At 38.5% G+C, this 26,109-nt stretch overlaps 1 protein-coding gene across 1 annotated transcript in view; it reads right to left on the bottom strand.

The window, feature by feature from the left end:
* Positions 1-26,109, bottom strand: part of LOC110171456 (CUB and sushi domain-containing protein 3-like) — a 188,561-nt gene that overhangs the window by 15,473 nt on the left and 146,979 nt on the right. The window contains exons 54-63 of the mRNA XM_020937169.2: positions 25,637-25,810; positions 24,918-25,091; positions 22,456-22,641; positions 21,460-21,633; positions 18,943-19,125; positions 17,298-17,474; positions 15,357-15,539; positions 7,074-7,247; positions 2,147-2,320; positions 943-1,016 (exon numbers count right to left, since the gene is read on the bottom strand). Coding sequence (XP_020792828.1) covers positions 943-1,016; positions 2,147-2,320; positions 7,074-7,247; positions 15,357-15,539; positions 17,298-17,474; positions 18,943-19,125; positions 21,460-21,633; positions 22,456-22,641; positions 24,918-25,091; positions 25,637-25,810 — 1,673 coding nt within the window. The remainder of the gene's footprint in view (positions 1-942; positions 1,017-2,146; positions 2,321-7,073; positions 7,248-15,356; positions 15,540-17,297; positions 17,475-18,942; positions 19,126-21,459; positions 21,634-22,455; positions 22,642-24,917; positions 25,092-25,636; positions 25,811-26,109) is intronic.

The raw sequence follows: 26,109 nt of genomic DNA, 5'->3' as shown, positions 1-26,109 counted from the left end.
CTGGCCTTATTCATTTCATTGACTGGAGCACAAAGAACCATGGCTGCAGTGCACACACAAAGAGCATACATTACTTACATTAGGAATATATCCTCATGACTTTTACAGTTACAGAGAGCAGCAGGAGCTCCCCTTTTGTTGTGGCCACCTGGGATAGTCCTACTCTCTCACACCTTGCCCTGGCTCATGGTTCAGGAAAAAGAATAATTTCTGGTACAGCTAAAAGTTGTGATACTGCAGCTGATGATGATAGCCTGTCACTGTGGAAAAAAGTTTTAGTAAAGGGTTTTGTAGCCTTTTGAAATACACCCACTGCACTCATAACAACATGTTTTACCAGATCCTTTAACAATGTGAGATAGAAGGATTGTGTGGCACCACACAATTGATTCATGCACTATTATTTTCACTATTGTAAGAGAAGTATGGATTCATGCTGGAATGCTAGGCTTTGTATTATTTTTTTGTTCTTAGACTTATTAAAAGGTGCATTAGTAACTTTTTTGCAACCTACCCATCACCCATCTGCTTGAAGATGTTCAAGCTGTGCCTGGAATGTTCCACAGTATGGCATTACACATCTATCTTGCATTTATTAATTTACAAGTGTTGTTATTACTTCATTGTCATGAAAAATCTGCATACATAAAGTGAGCAGCGTCACCTCTCCACAGATCTGACCTGTAACTTCATCAGCCTCCATGTAGATATTTTTAAGTTTTATTCGTTACTGTGGAATATTCCGTGCGGCAGGCAGTGGTCTGAACACCAGAAAAGTTGCAGCTACTTTTATAAAATGTCCAAGATTCAGCAATAGTATCATATTTATACAGACTCACTTTCTAATTTAAATTTGAAACTGCTCTGACAATGGTACTAAGAGTTAATGTGTCTTGCATATTGCATTTTAAAAAGCCTCTTTCAGATGTTGCTCTATCTTACCTTAAAGCCTGTTGTGTAATTCATGAAACCATGCTCAGGTGTCCCCGGGTTTTCACAGGTGCTTCTAGTAGGCTCTGGAACAAGAAATCACTGTCATGATGAGGAGGGGGACACCACGAGAATAAAAATGAGACCACCACACCGAGGCAATCATTGGTAATGACAATGCAATTTTCTACTGGTGTAACACGTACAGACGAACAATTACTAGAGAGGCTGGACAACAGCACAATCAAACTGATGAGTTTTCAGCCCACGTTTATAACTATCTAAAGTGCTATGCAAATGGTGTAAAGTACTGTTCCATAGACGGGGTGCCCAAAAGTTGGCACATTGTAAAGAGACTGGACACGGTGGAAATGGACTCAAATAAAGCAGAAATTATAAATGGCAGGAAGAGCGGAAATTGAAGGTGTTGAGCCGATATATATTGCTGTGGTTATTAGAGTGTTTGAGTGCTTCCGAGGACTGAGGCACTTATGAAGAAACATAAATCACACATGTGCACGTGCCTCTTCAGATGGAACAGGTCAGGACACATAGGACCGAGAGGAGCCAATACAGCCACTGACAATACCGCTGCTGTGTTCCTAATTATTTTATTTATTTGTTCTTTTAGTATACAATCAGTGCTCTTTCTCTTATGTAGACACTGGAATCATCTTCCACCTAATCAAATCAAGACGTTTTTTTATTTTCATATTCAAGTAGCAGTGGATGTGAGTCAGCTATTTGTTTCTTTATTTAAGTATAATTTGAAGGAACAATAAGTCATATCTTTTTTCTTGACATATTAGCATGCTATAGATTCCCAGTGACAACAAAGTCTGTTTAAAAAAAATCTTTCATCTCTTGTGCTGTGGACATCCTGAATATTGGAGATAAAATGTTTGAGTCACTGAAATGAATTGATGTTTTATAATGTACTTGCTGTATTTATAGGGCTACAACTGCTTCTATGCTATTTATGTTGTCCTTGTACTGTTTTATGAGGTGGTTAGCCAAGATGAATTCCTATCTCTGTAGACCATAAAGCTATTCTACTCTATAATTTTGTACCAAGAAAACCCCTGCATACTATGTGCAAATCTAACTGCTGCACCAATAGAAATAAGACAAATGTACCAGGCACCACTGACTACACACACTTACACTGGGGTTATAAAGAGGTCTCCAGTTTTTGAATAATTACTCAGATATTCACCTATACAGCGGGGTTGAGATCCACTCCATGTTCCATCATCCTGGCACATTCTGGTTGAGGACCCCACCAGCACATAGGGGGCGCCGCAGCTGAACGTCACCTCAGATTTGAAGATGAAACTTTGCCCTTCTCTGCGTCCTTTGGCAGGCACTCCTGGGTCCCCACAGAATTTTGCTATAGAGGAAGAACAAAAGGGAAAAAAAAATCAATATAATATTTGAAAATGTAATTAGAGTAGCTGCTTTTGAATCGTCTCTGTGGTATGTTCATATGTATATTCAACCTTGCTACACTTGAAAACAGAAGAAAGCAGGAATGTGAGTGTCAGATTGAGTTGACATTCAGTTCAGAAATAATAAGCTGTGTGGGCTGCAGCTTCACCCATACAGGATCTTACCATTGAAAGAAGTGTCTCTATACTGCTATAAAACAGCGCCTCTCTCCTCTTCATTATTTTTATTATGCCACTGAGTTCTCTCTAGCATTTCAGTTCAGTATATGAGGTTAAATTATTAAGCACTCGCAATCAGTTTTCATGTAAGAAGTCTATGTTTTACTGAATATATGAAGAATGGCATTATTTTGTTATTTTGAACAATTAACCCTGTGTGTGAGTGGGAGTAGTATAGCAGTTTTTCTAATTATTTTGCAGGCAGAAAAATAGAAAAGAAGGTCAATGCACTCAATTTTATAAATAAATAATTAATCATTTTAAACCCCCCCCCCAAAAAAAACTAGAGCCTCTTGGTTACCACAACTCGAGTAAACTGGCTACAATTTTTCCCTTTTCCAGAGCGTAGAAGTCAACAAACACAGTAAGAGTAAAAGCAAAAATACATACAAACATTCTGCTCTTGCAACAGCACTGTTTCATCTTAAAAGTTTTGCTCCATCAGTATGATAATGATTGTAAATGTTAACTATATCTTTCCTAGGGGTATAGGCAACTCCATAGGTATTTGTAATTAGAGGTGAGTAATATGCAAAGCTATACAATCGTTTTCTAGAGATTTCTGGATTATATCATAATTCAAGCAGCGTTTAGTATCTTTATCTTTATATACATTAAAAAAGTAACAAATCTTCTACAGCTCTTGAGACACACGATTGGCTAAATCTACCTGTCACTCAGTATGAGCCTGGCAAAAGATGAAAACGCAGGGAAAAAATGTCTATATTTGACCATAGAATAAACAGAAACAAGCAATATGATGATAACATAGCAGATCAGATCAGGTCACTTGGGTCAGACAATAATTGTATTCATATTGCCATACTGCACAGCCCTATTTGAAAATCTCAAGACTTTTCTGTTAAAATAAAGGTTCACAAAATAGTACAATCCATTAAAAACAACCATCAAGACACTTGGACATATAGAGCACCCGCACAATGGTGTATTTAATCAGCCGAACATAACCATAGCCCTGTACATGTCTGCTCTGAACCCTCTGATGTGAAGTCTTGTTTGCAGAGAGAGGCAGACCTAGAGCAGGGCTATAGATGAGAGAGCTGCTTCAGTCACGCAGCCTGAGCTCCACAGGATGAGGCTAATAACACTCAGACCTGACATATGTTACAGCTAAAGCTCTGATAAGTTCTGCTCTTTCCTCCATGTCAGAAATCACACACTCACACTCACACAGCTGACCCCCCAACATGACTGACAGCCCTGAGAAGACATGTAATCCCCAATACTAATACTTCCAGTCATATCAGTAGGAAAATATACTTATTACAGCGGATAGTTGAGAAAAGTTGTACAGAATTAACAAAAAATAATGTCATAAGAATATTTATGGTGCATAAGTCTCAAAATCGCTTCATGATTTCATGCATAATTCATTTACTCCTCACACTCAGTGGTGTTAAGCTACTTTGAGTTTGGGGGCGAATGTGCTACCACTTAGGCTAGTGCATTTTTTTATTTTATGAATATGTTAAGTATCTTGAAATATTTATCAGCACAATCCCTCATTCATCGACTAGTGGTCCAAAGAAGAGGTTTCAGAGATAGCAATCTGGACTATAGGTTTTAAGATCCAGTTTTGACTCTCACCCAGTCTTTTTAAATTTCTAACTGGGGAAAAATAGGTTCATATAAATTTGAAATATATCTGTATCTGCACTATGTAAACTAAAAGTGCAGTAGACATGACAAACAAATATTTACGAAAACTTCAAAAGTAATCCAGAGTATACTTTAGCTGGTGTTAGAACTATCCTAAGTTAGTATTCTAAGAGCATTTGTTTAGAGTACTGACAATACAGGCCAAACAGGTGACACGCACATCAATCATACACTTGGGGCCTGAGGGAAATAATGTAGTGTTTTATGGATATGTAAGAGAAAAGCCCCAGGCCAAACCAAGCTCAGCATATTCAATGTGCCCCCTGCATGTGTATGTGGGAGTAAGGGAGTATGCAAAGGCAGGCCAGAGACGAGAGGATCACAGACAGCCAAAGTTTTCCCACTCTGTCTTAAAGCCCTGACTCTTCTCTTGATGAATTATCAATGCTTTGAAGTAATCAGTATGCACAGGCCCGATCCAGAGTGAGATCACGGCTCTCCCCCACAGACACATGGACTGGCATCCTCAGTCTTATTTCTGGAGCCTGCACTGTTTTCCCTCATGTGTAGCACAACAAAATTGAATATGGATTTTAATTTTGTTGGTTACACATAGGAAATGAGAATCCTTTTTGCATTTAAAATAATGTGGAGTTGGCTAAGTAGAAGTGCTGAGTTTACTGCATTGGTGTCTACTGTCTAATATTGCTGTTTTAACACTCTTTAGTCATAATTGTGCAAGAAATATTCAAACAGAGCTAATCATTGTTAACACAACAGTTAACCTTATGTACTTGCAGTATACTAAATGTATTTTGTACGTGTAGCTTCAAGAGATCCATAAATGAATATGATCACAAAGTAGAAGCTATAGAAATGTACCCGGTGTCTATCTTCACTTGTAATTTCAGAGAATCATTGGTATAAGCTTCTTGGAAAATACTTCCTTTGGCAGTACTCCGTATAGGCCTTGGACTGTGCTGACATCACTTTGGTATTTGTAATTGGTTTACAACCAAGATATTTGGTTGCTGAGTTTTTAATGCATGTGTAATAGGTCCTCTTCTCAAAATATGCTCAGCACTCTTTTCTTATTTTCTGGCCCATTTGTCTGCCTTTGGATCAGGCTGATAAAATATGACACTGCCATGAGAAAATGTTACCTGTGTTTCTTATTGATTAGAAGTGAAGATAATTATAGAACACAGCATTCATTAGTGTTTGATTTGCTCTATTGGCATTTGTATGTCCGGTTAGGTGGATGTGACATATAAAATGTAATTACAACATCAGAGGCACTTGTGGCTCAAAGACATTAAACATGGACATCACATGAGTGAACATAAAGGTTACACAGCGCCAGGCTGTTTTGGGGGTGGCCATGTGGAAATGATTGCTTTGTGTGGGATGACACTCCTTGTCATAATGACAGTCGACTGAACGTAGACACACCACATTTACCAGCTTCAGATTCATTTTGTAACCACTAAACTAACGGTGACTACAGCTGTGCAAACAGTACAATACAATGTATTTCATTTATTGCAGAGCACATGGAACACAAATTATTCATCACCTAATACCATTGGGTTACCGACAATGGGCTACGTATACCCAACCCATTATTTGCATAGTTGATGATAGTTCAATACAGGTTATATTAACCATGTCACCAGCAATACATATCTGTATTTTTAACACAAGGTATAACCTAAAATCTTTGGTGGAAGCAGAAGGGCTATTCAATCTAACTTTCCCACATTAAATATTCTGCTCCATTTTACATAGTGTCAAACGTGAGCACAGAAATGTAACTTTATTTGTACAAGGCCAGAGAACTATAGACTGCATTCATGTTTTGAGCACAACTGATATTTTAAATAACATGTCCCTATTTTCCCTTTTTTCTGACTGACATACTGAAGGTTGACCCTGATCACAGCAGCACACACTCCAGTCCTTTGGGTTATTATTATGTTTGCTATGAACATTTCAGCTTTGTCTTAAGATGGCATGGAGTATCTGGCAACCCACTTGATCTGCCACTTACAACCTAATGTTCATCATCTCTATTGTATTGTTGCCTTAAGAATTAGAGGTCAAAGCAATAGATCGAAGATTACAGCTTTATACTGTCACAGTGAAGTGATATTCGGCTACCTCACCTCAACACATCCTCATATAACCTTTAGGTTTTCATACAAATCTCGATAATATGCTAATATGCTACACCAATCATCTTCTTTTGTTCCACTGCAGAGTATAATTTCATTTAACTACCCCACCCACTGTCTGTTGAATAATCTTTGATCTATTCATTTCATAATCCTGGCTGCAATATTTTTATTAAGTAAGATTTGCTTAAATGAATTGTCATGTTTCTCCACTGTCATCTGTTTGAGTAGTATTACAAAAAAAATCCAATTACTGAGGTGCATTGGAGGCATAATGGGCTATGGGTATTTTGGCCTTACTATTTCTTTCCTAGTGTTGATTAATATATTTTGTGCTGTGGTTATTTTAAGCATTGGAGATGTAAACAGACTAATTCCTAAACGAATTACTCAAACATGTGTGAATGAAACAAAACACAACTCCAGGTCTGCTTTTGATGAGGTAACAGCATTATAACATAGCAAAGGAGAAATCCAATTCTGCCAACTGGACAAAGGTTTTTTGATCGAATATGTTTCACAGCTCATCGAAAAGTATTTGAAAAACTTTTGTCCAGTTGACAGTATTGAATTTCTCCTTTGCTATGGATCCTACCGGGATGACTGAGGGATTTCACGAATAGCACTATAACATGTCTAGAATCCATTTTGTGTAGTATAAGACCTGTAAAATACAACTTACGCAGGCACTGAGGTAGTTCCCCGGTCCATGTCCCATTGCCGGTGCAGGTGAGGACAGCAGGAAAGGAGAGTTCATATCCAGGCAGACAGCTATAACTCACACTGCTCCCCCACTCCAGGACTGTCCCTTCCAGGAGCCCATTTGGGATGGGAGGAGGTGTGGGACACATCACCACTGTGGACAAAGCAATGGCACAGGGTTAGAGCAGTGGATAATTATTATACACTTATAATTGTACCCTTACTAATAAAGCAAGGTTTAATTTTAATTGACCTTTAAATTATAGTTATCCACTGAACTGCAATCAGACCTAACATTAGGTGCAGATTAAGCCTCAGCACTAGAGGTAATAGAACAGTGGATGCTTTAGATTGTGCTCTTTTATTGTTATCAAGAGGAAGCAAAGGATCAAATGCACCATTTTACCATGTGGGTGTATGAAATCATGAGTTTTTAGCCCTGAGAGATGGTTAAAGAGAAAGCACAGGGATTTTGTAGAAGACTTAAAGGGCCCATATTACACTACTTTCTGATCTATGGTATAATGTTTCCTCATCAAAAACATAACTGGAGTTGTGTTTTGTTTTGTTTGTCATTCACACAAGTTGAATGCATAAACCCTGCATATATTAGTACTTCTCTCAAACAGAAAACACTCACACACAGTTCCACACACAGTGTCCTTTCCACTCCATTTTCCCACTCTATACTGAACAAAAGGTAAAAGGTAGGTGTTAAATTCAAGACTACCGCTTCATGACCTCACAAGGTGGTGGTTGGAAATATTATTAGACAGACTAATAATAAAGGATTACTCAAACGTGTAAATGAATTAAACACAACTCCAGTTCTGTTTGTGAGGAGGAACAACATTCCAACATGGCTTAGAGGAAATTTTGTGTAATATAGGATCTTTAAAGAGAAAGCAGAGGGATTTTGCATAACACTTAATTGAATGGAATTTGTGCAAGAACAAGAAATGAAAAAATACCATTATTATTATATATATGTAAGGCAAAAGAGGTGTTAGTATGTGTGTAGAATAAAGAGTGGAGTTCTGACATACTTTGAAATGAACCTGTGGGGAGATGGGATATGGGTTTTAGGGACATGACTAAATTAGAACAGTAGCTTTGTACCATTACTCTTCTTTCTCACCTCATCTTTAAGTCTCTCTCAAGTCTTTACACACATTCACTTTCATGATGCAACATTGAACACACACAGATATATTGAATATAGCCCAGTGTTATGCAAGACTCTTTAATAAATTGAGTTGTTTTAAATGTGCTAATATCATTGCTCTAATGTGGTCAGTTTTGCATATAAAGAACAGTATGTAAATGCATGGAACTAAAGTTATGTCTCACTGTAGTTCTGTTCATGGAGCAGTAATTAAAAAATGTCCAAGGTGAATAAATTAAGGATAAAGACAAAAATGAAATGTCAAATGGAAGTCAATGCTGTATAAATGAGGTACTGATTACTGTACTGTATTACTGTAAAGATTGGTGCATATAATGAATATGTATTGCTTTTGTGCATGTATCCTTTTTCTTTGATTTCAATAAATCTGGAGCATGCCACAGTGGAATATTCACAATTTTTCCTCAAAGGTGAAACAAATCTTTTGTTCTTGGAAGTGAATCTGCAAGACTCCCATGTAGACAGGGAGAAGAGTATACAGTATCAAATATCTATGTTAAGGCACACTTTATGACAAAATGACACATATCTGCCTACTTCTTCTGACAAAAAATAAAAAAAATCAGCCTGTAGGAAAATACTGCTGTTAGTGTCTTATGCTCACTAATTTCCCAGCGCTGTGGCAATAGAAAATTGTTGAAAAACGTAAAATAGTATATAAACTAACTGAAGGCCTCGGTGGCAAGAGAGAGTTGAATGGAAAGCAGTGAGTGCCCCATTTTCATAAGTACTTCTAAGCAGCATTAGTGCCTCTCAGCTGAACACGCCAAACCTGGAGTCTTTTTGAATCTGTGCGGCGTGAGGCTTAGGCTGTGTCATCGCACCACACACACAAACACACACACACGCACGTGCACACGCACACACACACACACACACACACACACAAATGCACCGGTGCATTAGAAGCAAATGTACCCATATACAGCACTTCAGGATCACTCGCCCTGTAGCCCACTGCTGCAATGTCACTTCTCTGAAATGGCTCATATCACACAAATCTCTGACAGAATGACACCCGCTGCTCACCCTGTCCGCACCACTCTCGACCTTCAACATAAACCCAATCATGCAAAAGACAAGTCAAGTCATTTTATTGCCACTATATATTCGCAACATCTAAAGTGAAGGAAGGCATATTGCTCCATTGGTTTAGGGCTGTAAATACAAAATGTGATTGTATATAATATATTATTGACAGTTTTACAGTGTAAAAATTGACTAATCCAGGAGTTATAAGCCTGTTTTTATTCTTTATATTTTATTCTTTCTTTTAAATAAAAAAGGGAGACATTTAGTTTAAACCTATTTCCAAATCACTGCATGTTGTGGCAGTTGCTGGTACACAACTGTAATGGTAGAAAAAGGTTACAATGGTTTCAGGACAATGTTTTTGAAAATTGTGACATTTCAGCTGCGATCCAAAAGCCATTACCAATCTGAAAGTACTGCTCTAATCAAGTTAGATTTATGATGACTTCTGGATGGCAGCCAAAACATCTCTAGTCCAGATGAATGCCTCTGGAACCTTTTCCACCATGGACCACTCCGAGACAAATGCGGGATTACATTGCCTAGCAACCATGATGATATTTGGTGCAGGTCAAAAGATGTAGAATTAGGACTGAAGTAGGCGTGAGCAATAACGACTCACTAATCTCAATATGTTATATGTTGTTTCCAATAGGAAATATGGTATAACCTGTTTTTAATAAATCAGCTATTATATCTGCAACCCGCCCCTGGATAAAGCAGAAGAAAAGCAGAACTGTATTAGCTAAGATAGAACTATCAGACAAATATGAATGGACTTTGAAATTCCCCAAAACAGTGCAGAAATGATCAGTTTATTCCCATTTTTTCTCAATAACACGAAAAGAACAAACATATTAATAATTAAACGAATTAAACGAAAAGAAAATAATGGCATGTGTACTGTGAAATATGGCTATTACAACAGAATTGTATAACAAAACAACTCCTCAACCTTGTGTAGTGTTATCCAATTACCTCACACGAGAAAACCGCCATGTTGCAGTAGGGGAGCAGTGGCGCAGTGAAATTGAGCCCCCACCCTCGGCCTCCCTGACTAATGCACAGGTCAAAGTGGTCTGACAGCATTTAGACAGTGACAGCTCCAGCCAAGGGAGCCAGATTGGAGGTGTGTGAGCATCTTTATATGCATGAGTGACGTAAGGGTCTAATTGAATGTCCTCACTTGATTTTAAGAGCACTTTGCTGGGCAAGTGTTAGTGGCACGAGAGGACCACGCTCCCGGGTTTCGTTGCTTTCCTGCTCACCGCCTTCATCAGACCACAACCACGCTGGCGTCCAGGAGTCGGTAGCTGTCAAGGCTTAAGGCTAAGAGGTTAGATAGTAACACAGGGACATGCACACTCCAAAGAGCACACACCACCACACACGGACTCGGGCTTATGCTCCACATTTTAAAATGCCTTGAGTGAAATGGTGTGTCCATTGATTTTCCCCGGCAGTTTCAACATGTCAAGGAACAGGATCCATCAATAATAAAGCACACACGTGAAATATTACGAATGTGTGTCACTTTGAAGGATTTGAACTTTCTGCCAAGGTTAAACTGGTAATCTACACAGAGCAGGCTTGATGATTAAACGTTACATTATGTATTATTCAGGTTTTTTTTAACTACTAGACACCATAGCCTTGGCTATTCTACTTGTACTGTATAACTTAAAATGTGTGTGTATGGAAAACAACCAAAGTGGCTTAATCTTTACTTACACAGAACACAAGCAGAAGGTGCAAAGACTCCATTTGCTAGGGCAATGAGGAGTGAGGCGATGCAAAACTAAGCTAAAAGCAATAGCTGCTAACATTGAATTGGTTGGTTAGTTGCATATTAAAATTGGGATCCATCTCCTAATCTTGAGCCACCATGAAATCATACGACCTTTTTGCTTTGAAGCAAGCACTAGCACTCAGCCACCTTGCCTCTGATTTTTGAGCTCTAATTCAATATCATCATGTTCCGGTGAATATATCCATATTATATATTTAAAGGTTTGACTCTTGTGAGCTTTAAGTCATCTAAAGGCCGCAACACACTACAGGATTTATTGGTCTTAAACGATTTCTAAACCTGCGACAAAAAGTGCACACCACAGATACAAGGAGAATCTTATGAGATTTTAAATCTTCAATCGCAGAGACTGCTGTGGGATATGGCTGTGTATCACAGGCTACACAGTTGTGAGTTGCGTCAGCTGTTTCCTGTCTAGAATAAAATCACTCGCTTTAAGTTTTCAAAGGACCAGAGGATTGCACTACTGGTTTAGAAGTCAAAACTGTGTTATGATTTGAGAAACATTGTGAAAAATTTCAGATACGTGATTTTTAATTAACATAAACTTGGTGATAAAGACCACAGGAAGTAAAATCACTATCGCTAATCTGCAGCTTCATCCCGATCCACACACTGTGTGGATGTAAACAGGTACACATGAGGAACTACTCTCGCCTTTTGACTTTTGAAGAATGCCTCAAACTGATTTTCACAAAACAGCGCTGTTTTGTGGACTGGATGTCATTATTTGTGTAGGACAAATACTATAGATAATGTGTACGAGATGCTGCAGTTTATATTTACAACTTTTCGAGTGAGTAATAATTATTTTTGCTGTTTACTGATTTTGTATGTTGCGCCTCTCTGTCTGTCACTCTGTCTGCCCCTGGGCTCTGTTATTGGCTGTAGAATTGTTAATGTTTGGAGGTTACAATCTGACAGAGCAGTTCAGAGTCACTGACACCACACATGAAGAGCAAAGTGGCATAATCACACACGAAGACACAAAGTTGGGTCACGCCTCCACGAACTCAGGGAGAAGAAAATCACAACCTAAATCAAATAAAGTCTAAAGTCTCTAGTGGTTCTTTTTATGTTAACAGCTATCGTTAACCTTTAGTTTAATATAGATTCAAATGATGGTGAAGGTGAATGGAGTTTAAAAACACAGTGGAGAAATTCCTGTAAAATTACTGTATCCTGTATAGTTTTCTGTTTGAGAGACGAACTTAGCCTAAATATGCAGGGTTTGTGTGTTAAACATATGTGAATGAAACAAAACACAATTGATGAGGAATTACATTATAACATAGATCAGACAATAGCGTAATATGGGCCCTTTAAATTAACTTTCACTGAGACTCAGCCATGTTAAAACTAGAGCCCGACCGATATATCGGCTGGCCGATATTATCGGCCAATATGGGCACCTGGATACATTTCGGCTATCGGCCGATATGCTTGCTGATATGGGCCGATATTTCACGTGGGCATGTTATACCTCGTTATAAAGCTTAGACTCTCTACATTATGTTCATTTAATCCAATTTACAGACAGATAAGTGTCCTAATATGTGGCTCCGCATCAGTATTTATCTGCGGTGTAATTTGTCTGTGTCCGTACTGTCCCTGAACACACCCCCAGAGTGACGTCACTTCACTCGTGTGTGTTTGTTTACACCCACAGCGGTGCGCAACACTGAGATTATATTCTTTTTCGGACAATCGGTTTGAGTCTGGATTAAAAGGACATTTATTAGTGCAGACTTGTGATGTGAGGAGGAGCTTGTGTGAGCGGTGAGTGTTGGAAATATGTTAACTTTGAAGCTAGTTTAGGTTTTGTTAGCGGTTAGCTGCTGTAGCTCCCGCACATAAACAGGCTGTTTTCTATTGGTCTATTATAAAGTGACTACATTGGCCGTATATTTGTTACTGGACCTGCATTGATATGTAAATGAGCTGTGAATAGACGTGTGAATGATCCACATTTATGCATATAATTAACTACCGCGGTGTGCAGCATTTACGGCTAAAGGCTAATAGCGATAGTTTACTAGCTTGGAGTTATGGGTCGGTCGCGATCGAAGCGGCTCTTTGAGCGAACAACAGGAGCCTGCTTCTTATTGGGAGCCGTGTTTTATCTTTTTCTCATTTTTCTTTTTCTCACTTTTTCTCTTCATGCCGCATGTAGACCCGTAGTTTGACAGCAGCAGCGGCTGAAAACGAAACTTTCAGAAATCTGCGTGTGCATAGGATAAAAAAAGTGCATATTTGGCTGCAGTTCAGCATAAAATGAATAAACCAGGACTAATCTTGGGCTCGAGTGCAGAAAAGAGATAGAAACCGAGTCCCGACACTCAGTCCTGGTTCAGTTCTGGTTTAGTCCTGCTTGCAACAAAACAATCTCAAGAGTCGCTTGGGAGCCGAAAGAGCCAGCTGCTTTAGTGAGCCGAGCCAAAAGAGCCGGTTCTCCAAAAAAAAAACAAAAAACTGGAATACCCATCACTAGTAGCTAGAATGTGATGCAAAAATGCCATTAGGCCAATCTACTGTATGTAAATATGATGTAAAGAGTCAAAATAACAATAAATGTTGCCTAAATAAACCCAATTTAGAATCCACTAGAGCCAAACCTAAGTTTTTTAATCAATTCAAGATTTACAGTGAATTTTTACATCACTAAATATATCGGTGATTATATCGGCTATCGGCAGCTCCAACTCCCATTATATCGGTTTCATATCGGCCACAACAAAATCCATATCGGTCGGGCTCTAGTTAAAACCAGGACGAAAACCAGGATGAAAACAAGTCTGAATGCTGTTCTAAATCAGGACTAAAAATAGAACTGAATACCACTCCAGATCCACCCCCTGTACTCAGGCCAAAGTTTGAGAACCAGTGCACAAAAGCACTGTCATGTATTTGAAAGGACTGTCAAAAATAGGCCTCTAGTGCAATCATCCACAGAGGGTATACATTAGAAGATGTATAATGTTGCTTTAGGAGACCATTTCTATACATTCCTAGACAGACCCTGTCTTCACAAGAGCACACAGTTCCACATACACATGCTGGTGAAGCTGCTTCTGTCACACAGCTCTCTCTTTCTCTCTCTCTGAATGAGGAGCGAAGTGGTTCCTTAGCAACAATGAGCCATCATTTGCCTCATGGGCTCCTCCTTTTCCCCAAGTACTTTTGAACTGTCGCCTGCACCACTTAATCTGCCCCACAATACTCACTTTTGGGAAATGAACAAATCGTGCTAATCTCTACCTCCATTCAAGCATCATGAATCACAGAAGGATGTACTGATATTGGACAGCCACCAGTGTTACGACATGTCTATGCCTTATTTAGTCTTTTCTTTTAGAAATGCCCTAGTTTTCACAGAAATCTCTCTGGAGAGGACATTTACAATAATGGGACATATGGTAGCCTGTACAGATATCAGAAATGACTATGTGCCTACAGAACATGAACACAACTAACTTCATTGAAAATATGACACAAAAAACATCTATTAAGAAGAAACTCATATAACACTCAGATAACATAGATAACAGACGACATCAATAAAGGTGTAGCCAAAACAACAGCATCATGATGATTTTCGAGAAATGTGCTTTTCTGTTGTTCACAATGTGTATGTAGTATATATGATTATTGTTTCTCTCTTGGCACAAACTCGAAATAAAAACGAATCAATCAATCAATCAATCAGTCAATCAATGGTGAGGGTATATGTATAAATATATGAATGTACCAAAATGTGTCAGAGGAAAAGGTGCATTTATACACAATGCAAGTAAGAAACTAAACATATGGAAATATCTAATAAGGTGGCAAGATATTCACCATCTCTGAAAAGGTCACAAACAGACAGACAACTTTAAAAAACAACACTCGCAAAGATAAAAACATCTTATTAGAGGAAGACGAGACTAGTGCCAAGGACAAGAACTAGTGCAGAAGGATACTTTCCTTCTTTGTGCCACCTGATCGCACAGGGAGCTGCACATGATTTGTCTTATAAGTACACTTAAGTAAACAACATACCTTTAGTGACCACAGAGGAAGTTGTATGTCACCTTGCTCGCTAATCTCATTAGATCTGTGGGTGCAAGCATGTTGTTTGTGCATAGAATGAGAATGTGTACTTCTGCCAAGGTTGGAACATCTCGGTGTGATAGTTATCAAGGTCCTTTATAACATGTGAACAATGCCATATGTTTTTGTGTACAATGCTTTACCTTGGCATGCTGGTATTGTTCCACTCCAGGTGCCATTGTTAGTGCAGGTTCTTGTGAGACCGGAATCCACAGCGGCCATGACAAATCCAGGCTGGCACATGAATGTCACATTCTGTCCCACTGTGAAGTCATCCCCAAAACGAAGGCCATTGGCAGGTATCCCAGGGTCTCCACAAGTGATTACTGTCAGGAGAGGGAGCGAACAAGTGAGTATTCAGAAAACATACAAATGGAGCGTAAACAAGCTGTTGACTGGTTTAATACTACCAATGGGGATTACTGTTTAACTATGTTGGCCCTTGTGCTATATGCAAGCATGGAAAAAGTGGTTTTGGAAATTTAAGTTATGTTTTTCATAATTATTATTACTAATTTCAAATCTGTGGCAAATAATTATAGTAAATCAATAATGAGGAACAACTTTAAATGTAACATGAGTTGAACTCCAAGGCTTTAGTTATATATACTGTAGGTTTCAACAGTGTATGATACATAGATTTTAGTCAATAATTATGCTGAATCTCAACAAAAGGTATTCAAATAATGACATTAGAGTAAAAATGTAATCCTTAATAATGATTTCCTTTTTTACTACAGTATGCATTTTGACATGTATCACCTGTCACTGTCCAATGTAGCCATGTTTGAAAATTGTAGACGGTGTGACTTAACAAAAAACTGGTCTTCAAATATGTTGCTTCAATTAAAAAAACAAAAAACTTTAATTTTACACAAAGGAAGAGCTAAGAATGTCAGTCTAAAATTATAGAAAAAAAAACTGTTGAAGCTTCAAAACAAATCATCAGTATGGTGGCAAGTACATGGGAAAAATTCATGCTGACTAATCACTGTTTACTGTATATTTTGGAACTTCATGCCACAGTTCACTGGGCAAATCTCCCTGGTGTACTTCAGTTAATTTGCTAATTCCTCTTCTGCTCTATAAACCCTATTCTTCAGCCACTAAGCAAGTCAGGAAAAACAACTCAAAATGTCTGTGTAGTCGCTTGAAAAGCTTGTGATGACTTTGGGCTGGTGACCTACAGGATTGATTATCTGTGGACTGTGACAAACATTTCCCCTTTAATGAAGACAATCATCAAAGGTGCTAATGTCCCTGAACTCAGCACAGAAAAAAAAAAATAAAATCAGAGAAGTGGGTGTGAGGTTAATGTGATGATGAGCCGTTGGGCAGGTGAGAGCAACCCCATAGGGACAATGGATCATTAATATTTAATTTCATTTTTGATCTTTGATATCTGTTCTCTCCCTTGTCTTCCAGTAAATCCCAAGACTCATTTCATGTGAAAACTGAAAAATTATTCCCACACCATTTTACTCTAGATTTAATAGCAAGCAAAAGAGATGGCGAAAAAAGAATAATGGTATTTTTTGAGAAAGGAATGTGACGTAATTTTGTTTGATAGCCATCCCTCTGCAAATTGAATTTAGACTTCGTCATGTGTCTTAATTACTCCCAGCCTCATTTACAGAGAGATCCAGGCAATATAAAAAGATGACTGAGCCTTTAGATGCCTTGGAATGAGAGACAGGATTTATGTGGTATTTAATAATCTGTATAATGCTATTTTCTTTCACAGTGGGAGCAAAATATAGATATAGATTTTTCAGAGAAATTCACTTTGTGAGGCCACATTGCTCATGAAGCGTCACAGGGGAACTGATTAATAGAATTGGGTTTGAGTCATTGCATGTGCAGGTAATCTTGTTAAACATTACAGCATATGTTCCCAAGTATGCCCCAACATTTACAACAATAACAGTGTCAGTGGTGAGGAAAAACATGCTTTTAGAAGTAAAACACAATCACAATCTTGTTTAGCATATTCTAAAGGCATAATCATTTTGTAACAGAAAACATTTTATTGCTTTCATGACAAATTCGAATATGTAAGTCTAGAATTGGTCCTAAACACTTACAAGTGCAGTTTGGAGCTGTGCCAGACCAAGTGCCGTTGGCCAGGCACTGGCGTGTGGGTGAGCCACTGAGGAAATAGCCCTCCATACACGAGTACACGATGGAGTGGGAGAACGTGGTGCCGTCCACACGAGAGATCCGTCCATGAGCCGGAGTACCAGGATTTCCACACTGCACCGCTACAACACACAGATCAGGAATGCTTTCAAGTAACATTTTCTATCAACCTTACATCAGTTGCAGTCAAAGCTATTTCAAATATGCAAAATGACACAAAAGCTTCCAAACAGCTGCATCCTGTATCTGTGAACTAAGAGACTTCTGTACCAAATCACTTCTAATTGTCAAAACAATGCTCACTCAATCAGCTAATTGGCTGGAAAATCTGAACGTGGCTCTAGTTTGCAACAGACGTTTTAGGGGCACTGGTGATTTCTCAATTACCAAAAGCTAATAGAGGTGCAGACCTGTAACTCGGAGGCATCCATAATAAACCAGGTGCACCACACAGTTCAAATCTATTTGCCCGCTGGGATAACGTTTTTGTTCTTTAATGTTACATTATATGTGAAAATGAATAAGGATAAGAATGACTAAGGAAACTACTTAAGTTTTCAGTTTATTCTTTCACTTCCTGGTGCGAGCAGACTACTGTATAATACCAGACCTCTGAAGTCAGATTGAAAGATAAGATGAAAGGCAAAGTTTTAGGTAAATAAAAGTGAATAAAGTGAATAGAAGGGACAGATGGTGGAGTGGACAGGCCCTGGGAGACAGAGCCAGAACAAGATTATGATGAAGAAATCAGCAGAGAAGCAACAGGAGGGGAATGAAAGAGAAGAGAGACACATCAAGGAAAACAAGACAGACACAGTAAAGGCAGGCGTATAAAGAACAGTTCAGTGGATCTGGTCCAGCTTATTAAAATGGCACTGGCTTTGTGCCAAGTGGGCAGACAGTAAGTACGAGTGCCGAGCAGTGAAACATTGGCCTCAATATCCGGTTGACCCCTGGAGGTAATTTATGCAGAATATAGCACAGCCATTCTCTGAACTAATATCTGCAAAATCCACAATGATTCATTCATTACAACCCAAAGATGACTTGGCTTTAGGTGCTGAGAATAATGAATTTTTGGGTGCAATCTGGGAGTGAGTTACCACACCACAGGCAGTCACAGAGAGCAGGCAAAAGCAGACAGACACTTATCCATCTGCTGCTGCTCTGTGTTTGTGCACAGTGTGCCATACTGATCCAACTGCAATTCTGACTGCATCTGAGCTGCAGCCAGTCTGTTTCTTTTCAACAGGGAACACAGTAAGGCTATAGACTATAGCACAGAAAATCACGTCCAAGAGCTGTGAGCTGTAGCTTTTCATAAGCTTCTAAAGAAATCCAGCACTTTTTACTGCAGGGATGGGAGGGAAGGAGAAAATGCACCTACTTTGAGTTAGACTACAGTTTTATGTGAGTCTTCAAGCTCTACATTTAGTTAAATACATGAATATATTTTTTGTGTTTTTGGGAGTAATAGACACTTTTGTGTACTACATGTTATGTATATATCTTATTATATGCATGTTTGTGAACTATATACATTCTCATCCATTGCTTCCTCTACATTGAGACACAGCAGGCCAAACTTACGTTTGCAGAAGGGCTGTCTCCCAGACCAGGTGCCATTGGGGAAGCAGATCCTCTCTGCAGAGCCGTACAGAGTGTGTCCCACTGAGCAGGTGAAGCGGACCTTGCTGCGCACTTTAAAGTTGCCTGCCTCCCTGCTGGCGTGGGCAGGTGTCCCCGGGTCTCCACAGGTGCCCGTTGTGTCACCTGCAACAAGAGATAACCGCGGTGAAGCCAGTGAACACAAGAGAGTGCGAATGTGATCACTCTGAACTATGTGTGTGTCGGATGGTAATGTCAGTGAATTACAGCACAGTGCTCCAGTCTGTAAAGCTAAGGGACAATACAGGGAGGCTCAAAGTGCACAGCTCCAGAGACCTGCACAAAGCTATAAAACACACAATGCACCAATGAGCAGTTGTCACCCAGCCAACAAGCACAGGCACCATTTTTCATAAGGTTGACACCAGAAGCTTTGTGTTCATAAAACACTAAGGCTAGCATTAAAAGGCAACCAGCTGTGGGTCTGACAAACGATGAATATAGTTTGACCTCTGGACTTAAATGCATTTCTGTTTAACAACATTTTTTTTGTTCATAGAAGGTACAACCCTGGCCTGCACTGTGCAACCTTTTATATGAGCAAGTAATTTCACCCCATGTTTTAAGAAATATTTACTCTGAGTGGAGAAAGAAATGTGAGTAATGACAAGTGTAGAGCCAGTGCTGAGTGTGCTACACAATTTATGTAGTGATAAAAAGCCCCGCAACCTGAGTGGAGTGAGTGAGCGTAAAAGGGCTTGGCTTGTATACACATGGGACCTCCAAAAATGGAAAGAGGAAAAAGAACATGATCCAATGTGCATGCTTCATGCAGTGCTCAGGAAATCAAAGGAGAGACATGTGAAGGCTTATCAGATAAATATATTCACTCTGATGTTGTAGAGAGAAACTGTTGCTCTGCTTGTGTCTCCACATGACAAAGGCTGCCTATCTCAACTTATGGGCTTTAGATTTTATATACTAGATATACGTACATGAACAAGATTGACATTTCTTAAAAGTGCTTAATGTAATTTTTTTTAGTGAAGGGTGCGCCATCCACTTGTCTCCACAGAGATACTATTGCTCTGCCTTGAATGCTCCACATTACATCTGTTATTAAACCTATTCTTCTATAATTTGTTTAATGTCAGATTGTGGAACATTACAAGCATAACATTTCAATGAAGACAAGCAGGCAGACCCCTACTAGAAATGCTTCACAGTGCCTCTTGTTACGGCCCAGACAGTATTATGCTATGCCCTCCTGCCACTCGCCTCCTCTCTCTGTGCAGTTGTCCTCACCTGCCTGCTGCTCCTCTCACCTGTGACGCGCACATAAAAATGGTGCACTGATGTGCGCGCACTCTCTCCATGCTACCCTCAGGCCCGTCCATCCCTGCATGCACTTTTAGTTTGTCTTTTTGTTTTACACACCACACTCATATCGCACATCACACCGCTTTCATTTCATCACATGAACTACACCACCAATATTTACAGGATTCACAACCCAATACCTTATTTTTTGTAAATGTCTCCGTTGATCATGATTTGTAAATTAAACCTTATTTTTGAGCATATTACCTCTCATGTGGTCTCCCTCTTTGTTATGGCGTTGAGCCAGTCATAAAAACCTTTTTTGGCATTTCTGAAATGTATTACATATCTTGATTGCTAGAACCAAGAGAGGTTCTACTACAGCTCATACTTTATTGTTGCCTAGGTGTGCGCAAGTGTACATGTGTTTGAGTGCTGGTGGTACTTCATTAGTCTTATTTGGTAATTGAAGCAGCGTGGCTCGGCATGCACTGACAGCTATAATCTCACTAATTGGGATGGTGGTGAATTTGGTGTGAATTAGACTTAATGTCCGTTCACCAGGCTCTCTTTGTACGAAAATAATAAGGCCTTCAACTTAGCCATTCAACTGACGAGGACAAAAGGGGAATGGCTTGGCAAGCAGTTCCAAGTCCGAGCTTACTAATTAACAAGGGAGGCAGTGATGAGAGCAGGGATTGATGCATGAATGGAGAGCTGTGCTGATGCTACGCTAAAATGCAAGGAATTTATAGCCCATTATTTTCTTGTCTCTGTGTACAAAGCAAGACTACAACATGATACTTTTTCATATGCTGTTATGTAATAAATTATATTGAAAATATATTTTAAAACTTAACTTACTTAACTTAACTTACTTAAGATATAAAGCAGTTCAAAGTATACGGCAGTACAATTAACAAGATTGCTGCTACTGAACATTAACAGTAACATGTCCAACATTCATAGAAAACACAATGTATAGGTGCTAATATGACACCAGTTTTATCACTATCATAAGTTGTACAACATCTTTTTAAAATGTATTTTGAAGATGGCTTGAGTTACAAGTTAGCAGACCATGACAAGCTAGAAGTGAAAAAAAAAGCTTTTTCTTGAGGTATGCATTAAATATTCAGTAATCCAAGTTGTGGTGAAAGAAAATGGTAGTGCAAGTACCTGAGCAGTGAGGCAAGGGCCCACTCCAATGCCCGTTGAGCTGACAGGTGAGTGATGTGTCTCCAATGAGCTGGCGGTCTCCAGAGCACGAGTATCTCACTGTGGAGCCAAAGGTGAACTTCTCCCCAGTCATCACTGCATTGGGAGGGATGCCAGGGTGCCCACAGTCCACCTCTGCAAGGTTTGAAGAGGAAAATATTTTTAAATGTGAAGACAAAATATCAATAGATGCCAGTTGTTGCTGTTTGACTTAAATAGTAGATAGTAACATTTGTGTCCCTAGATATGAAGTAAACATGTTGAAATCATTTGATTTTACAGATTAAAGTTGTGTTGGTTTATTCACTACTATAGACTAATATAAGTTGTTTGAATTTACATTTACAGGTCAAATATCCATTAATAAAAAAAAAAAAAATATATATATATATATATATATATATATATATATATATATATATATATATATATATATATATATATATATATATATATATATATATACACACACACATATATATATTTCTTTTTTTTTATACAGACGCATACAATATAAAGTGCCTTATGAAAATGTTATTTTTAGCACTGGCACTGTACACATATACAGAAATATTTTTAATATTTGCTGTTACTACAGTCTTAATATAAGACAAATAAATGATTATAAATAATAAGCTCTGCAGTGACAGTAGACAGATCTTCACCAAGCCTTGGATAACAACAGCAGCACTTTATACTTAACCTCGATGCTTTCAGTACTCCTCTGAGGGGACATTTACAACTGCCTCTACAGCTGGTCCTTGACAAGCACTCAGCTTCTCAATTTGACACAAACACAACCACACACCAAAGACCATTCACGATTATATTAAACTGTTCAACTACTTAGGTTCAAATTTACAAGAGTTCTTGCAGTTTATGTGGTCTTTTATAGTGACTGTAGTGCGTTAGAACTTCCCATGCAAATTCTTAAAAACTGAGAAGTTGGCCACCTACCAAAGCACTCTGGCAGAGGCTTGTCCCACAGCCCCACTGGTTGGCAGGTCAGCACTGACGAGCCAAACAGGTAATATCCGGGGTTACAGTCGTAGAAGACCACACTGCCAAAAGTGAAGTTGCCATGTTCAATCTTACTCTCTCTGATAGAGTTGGCGGGGATCCCAGGGTCTGTGCAGTTCACCACTGCGGGACAAAGACACAAAAAATTTGTTATTTGAATATCATGAATTATTCAATTATCAAATTATAATATAAAACACAGTGTGCAGTCCAATTATTGTTTTTTCAGCAGGGGTGTTTTAGACAAGACTTTCTCCCTGTAATATCAAGCTATTACCTCTAAATTTGCATAGTCAAATGATTGTTCAACTAAATGTGGGAAAAAAGAGCCATTAACATGTTGTATTATTGCTAACAGAACTGGTCAGACTCATGTTTTATGGATAAAACAAATGTTTAAAAAAGTTCATGCATGTTCTTCACTATTGCTCTTTATGTGTCATAATAGTCAACACTTTTTAGTTTTTGTTAAATGGTGTGTTATAATGGAAAAATAGCATGAATATATTATGATAAATATAAAATATAACTTGTATAATTTCCTCCAACAAGATCTGTCACCATAACTATTTATACCAACAGATAACATTCATTTTTAGGGTTAATGTAAAAGACAGCACTGCTTTAATCTATCATAATGCATGCTTCCATGTCTTGGATCTAAAAATGAATTATTCTCAAAGTGAGTCAAAGAAAAACATTGATGATGGAGTTGGACTATTTTATTAGCTTTGTTTAGCTAGTAAAAGTACAATCCACAAGGGATCTGGCATTTTATGTCTGTAAGATGTGTTCCTCCTACTTTGATTATGTGTCTATTTGCATAAATTCTATAAGAGATCCTATATATCCATTATAATGTAGGGAAGCCTGGAAGAACTAATTCACATATGAAATAAAGCAAAGGGAGCATAATGTGGAAAATAGCAGTTGTTGTATCATATATAAGACTGACGACTTTGGGCTTTTTGTGGTCACACTCACAGCTCAGTGGCTTCTGCCCCCAAGTGCATATACGCAAGCACCACACTGAAAGGTGATAAACATGATTTTCAGTGCCCCAAATCCACATTGTTATTCCACCTGAGTTGCCGTGGTTGACATGTTTACTTGAGAGTTAATAATAGAAGTGCTGATATGACCTCAAACCTTTGTTTTATTGCAACAAAAAGTGAAGAGAATAAGTCCAGGATATATTAAGTTGAGTCAAAAAAGCAGCATTCATTGCCACTTTCAAAAACCACACTACAAAGGAAACTTATTGTCACGACCACAGTCACAGACAAAGCCTGCTGCTGACAAAAATGGTTTTCAAATGATTAATAAAGATGATAGTGAAATTACATTTAGACTCACATCAAATGAAATCAACAATGCAAATGTGAGGGAACCTGGCTTATTATGAAAAATGATTGTGACAACACATTTTGACAAAGGCAGTCATGACAGTTTAATAAGATTTGGTGCTTTTGATCTCCTTGCTGTTTGTCTCTGTAGTGCTCTTCACAGCAGCTAAAAGTCTGTCTCCTCAAAACTGGCTGCCAGTGGAGTTATGCCCATGAGAAATAATAACATCCAAATGTTCAAGGCCAAATTAAACTGTCTGTTTCAATAACAGAACTGGCCACTACACACTAATACACTAATACACACGTTGGTGAATATTTTAAAGTAAATTATGCCATTTCGTTTTAAATGTTATTACTAAGTGCGAAGAAATAATGTGGTAAGTAAGAACATAGCATTTTAACCAGTAGGGATGGGGTGAGAGATAATTCCCGCAAGACAAAATGAGGCATGAGATTTGGTCCTTGAGAACAAAACAATGTGAGATTTTGATTGAGAGTTGAAAAAAAAAAAAATCTCACAAGATAATTTTCCACATCTCACAATATCTTGTGGGAGATCTTGCCCCATCCTTATTAACCAGGTATTCCAGTTTCCATGTATACATATCATAGTTGTATGTAAACTGCCCACAACAAAAAAATAAATAATTTTAAAGAGTAAAAGGTTGTCAAACATCCTGTACATGTACAGAATATGACTCATCTTAGCTTTCAATGCAGTATGAGATAGTTGAAGCTAAATAACTATCTCTCACAAGCTTCATGTTTTTTTGCCCAAAGGCTCCATATGTTTATGATTTGCTCTGCTCGGAAACACTGCCCCATTGATGACTTGCCATCAGATCAATGTAAAGTTGATGTTGCTAGTTGTTCATGAAAATAAATTGGCAGGGAACTCATTGATCATGATACATCTGTTGTCTACTGGGTGATTATAAAGAAATGACTAGCTGCTAATTACAGTCTTTGATTTTCACATCATTAAAGAATGTCAACTGTAATGGGTGGACAGCTACACCAGCCTTTTATCCTAATATGGACTTGTTTTACCTCTGCATGTTGGTGGCTGGTGGCTCCATTGGCGATTGGCTTGGCACTGGGCAGTGGAGGGTCCTTCCAGAGTATAGCCTTTGTTACAGGAGAAACGCACTACGTCGTTGTAGTTGAAGCCATCACCAGTAGTGCGTCCATATATGGGGCTGCCAGGGTGGCCACACGTGACAGCTGGAATAAAAAAAATGAAAATATTTGTTAACAATGATATATGTGTACAGATTGAAATGAATAGTGTTTATAGGTTCTAATCCTGGTCAAATTAGGGATTACACTGATATAAATCTTAATAACAATGTTTCTAGTGAGGTACATGAGACACTTACTAAACTACCTGACTCAGACTCTCAAGGAATACTGGGAAAAATAGGACCACCATTTTTTGACCACCATTTTTTTTTTTTATGGCATATGGTCACATTGATGTAGTGATTTTCTAACTCTGCTAAACATTCAAAGTGCTTTTCAAATACATTCACCAGTGCTCACAGACATTAGGGGTGAAGGTTAAGTGTCTTACCCAAGGACTCATTGACAGTATGAAATAGGAGCAGGTATCAAACCACAAACCTTCAGATCAATGAACTAAAACCCTCTCTGCCACCTCACTACTGTTACTCTTATTTTGTTTATCTCTATATTAAGGGGCAAATAGATAAGAAGAGTTTAGATAAGATATTGTCTTTGCTCTGCCAACATGGTGGTGAAGTACTCACAGATGCAGACTGGGAGCAGTCCGGACCAGGTGTGGTCCTGTTGGCAGATCCGCACAGAGGAGCCGATGAGCCTGAAGCCTGGGTTACACTGGTAAACCACAGTGTCTCTGTAACCAAAGTTCTCTCCAATCACCTGCCCATTCACAATTGGCTCTGGAGTGCCACAGTGACCCGCTGAAGAAGAGAAAAGAAATACCCAGCTATTAGTTAGTATGGTAGCAGAAAAATGTGTTTCCACTTGAGATAATACCACTCTGATTGCATTATCATATTTGAATAATGGCTAACAGTAATGGAATTAAAAAAACAACATTGAAAATAAAAATCTGCAATGTAAAATTTGATAGCAATTCATAAATCTTCCCCTTCCCTTTTTTGCGTTAATTTCAGGTTCTGTTTTAAATTTTTCTCATTAAAAGTAGATTAAGACACACAGATGCACTTTTTCTCTTCACTGTGAGCTATAATAAATT

Source organism: Boleophthalmus pectinirostris, unplaced genomic scaffold (genome assembly GCF_026225935.1).
Source record: "Boleophthalmus pectinirostris isolate CB_2022bp ecotype Guang Dong unplaced genomic scaffold, ASM2622593v1 HiC_scaffold_6, whole genome shotgun sequence".
Classification (NCBI taxonomy): Eukaryota; Metazoa; Chordata; class Actinopteri; order Gobiiformes; family Gobiidae; genus Boleophthalmus; species Boleophthalmus pectinirostris.
The sequence above is the reverse complement of the archived record's forward strand: the minus strand, read 5'-3'. Positions and strand labels throughout refer to the sequence as shown.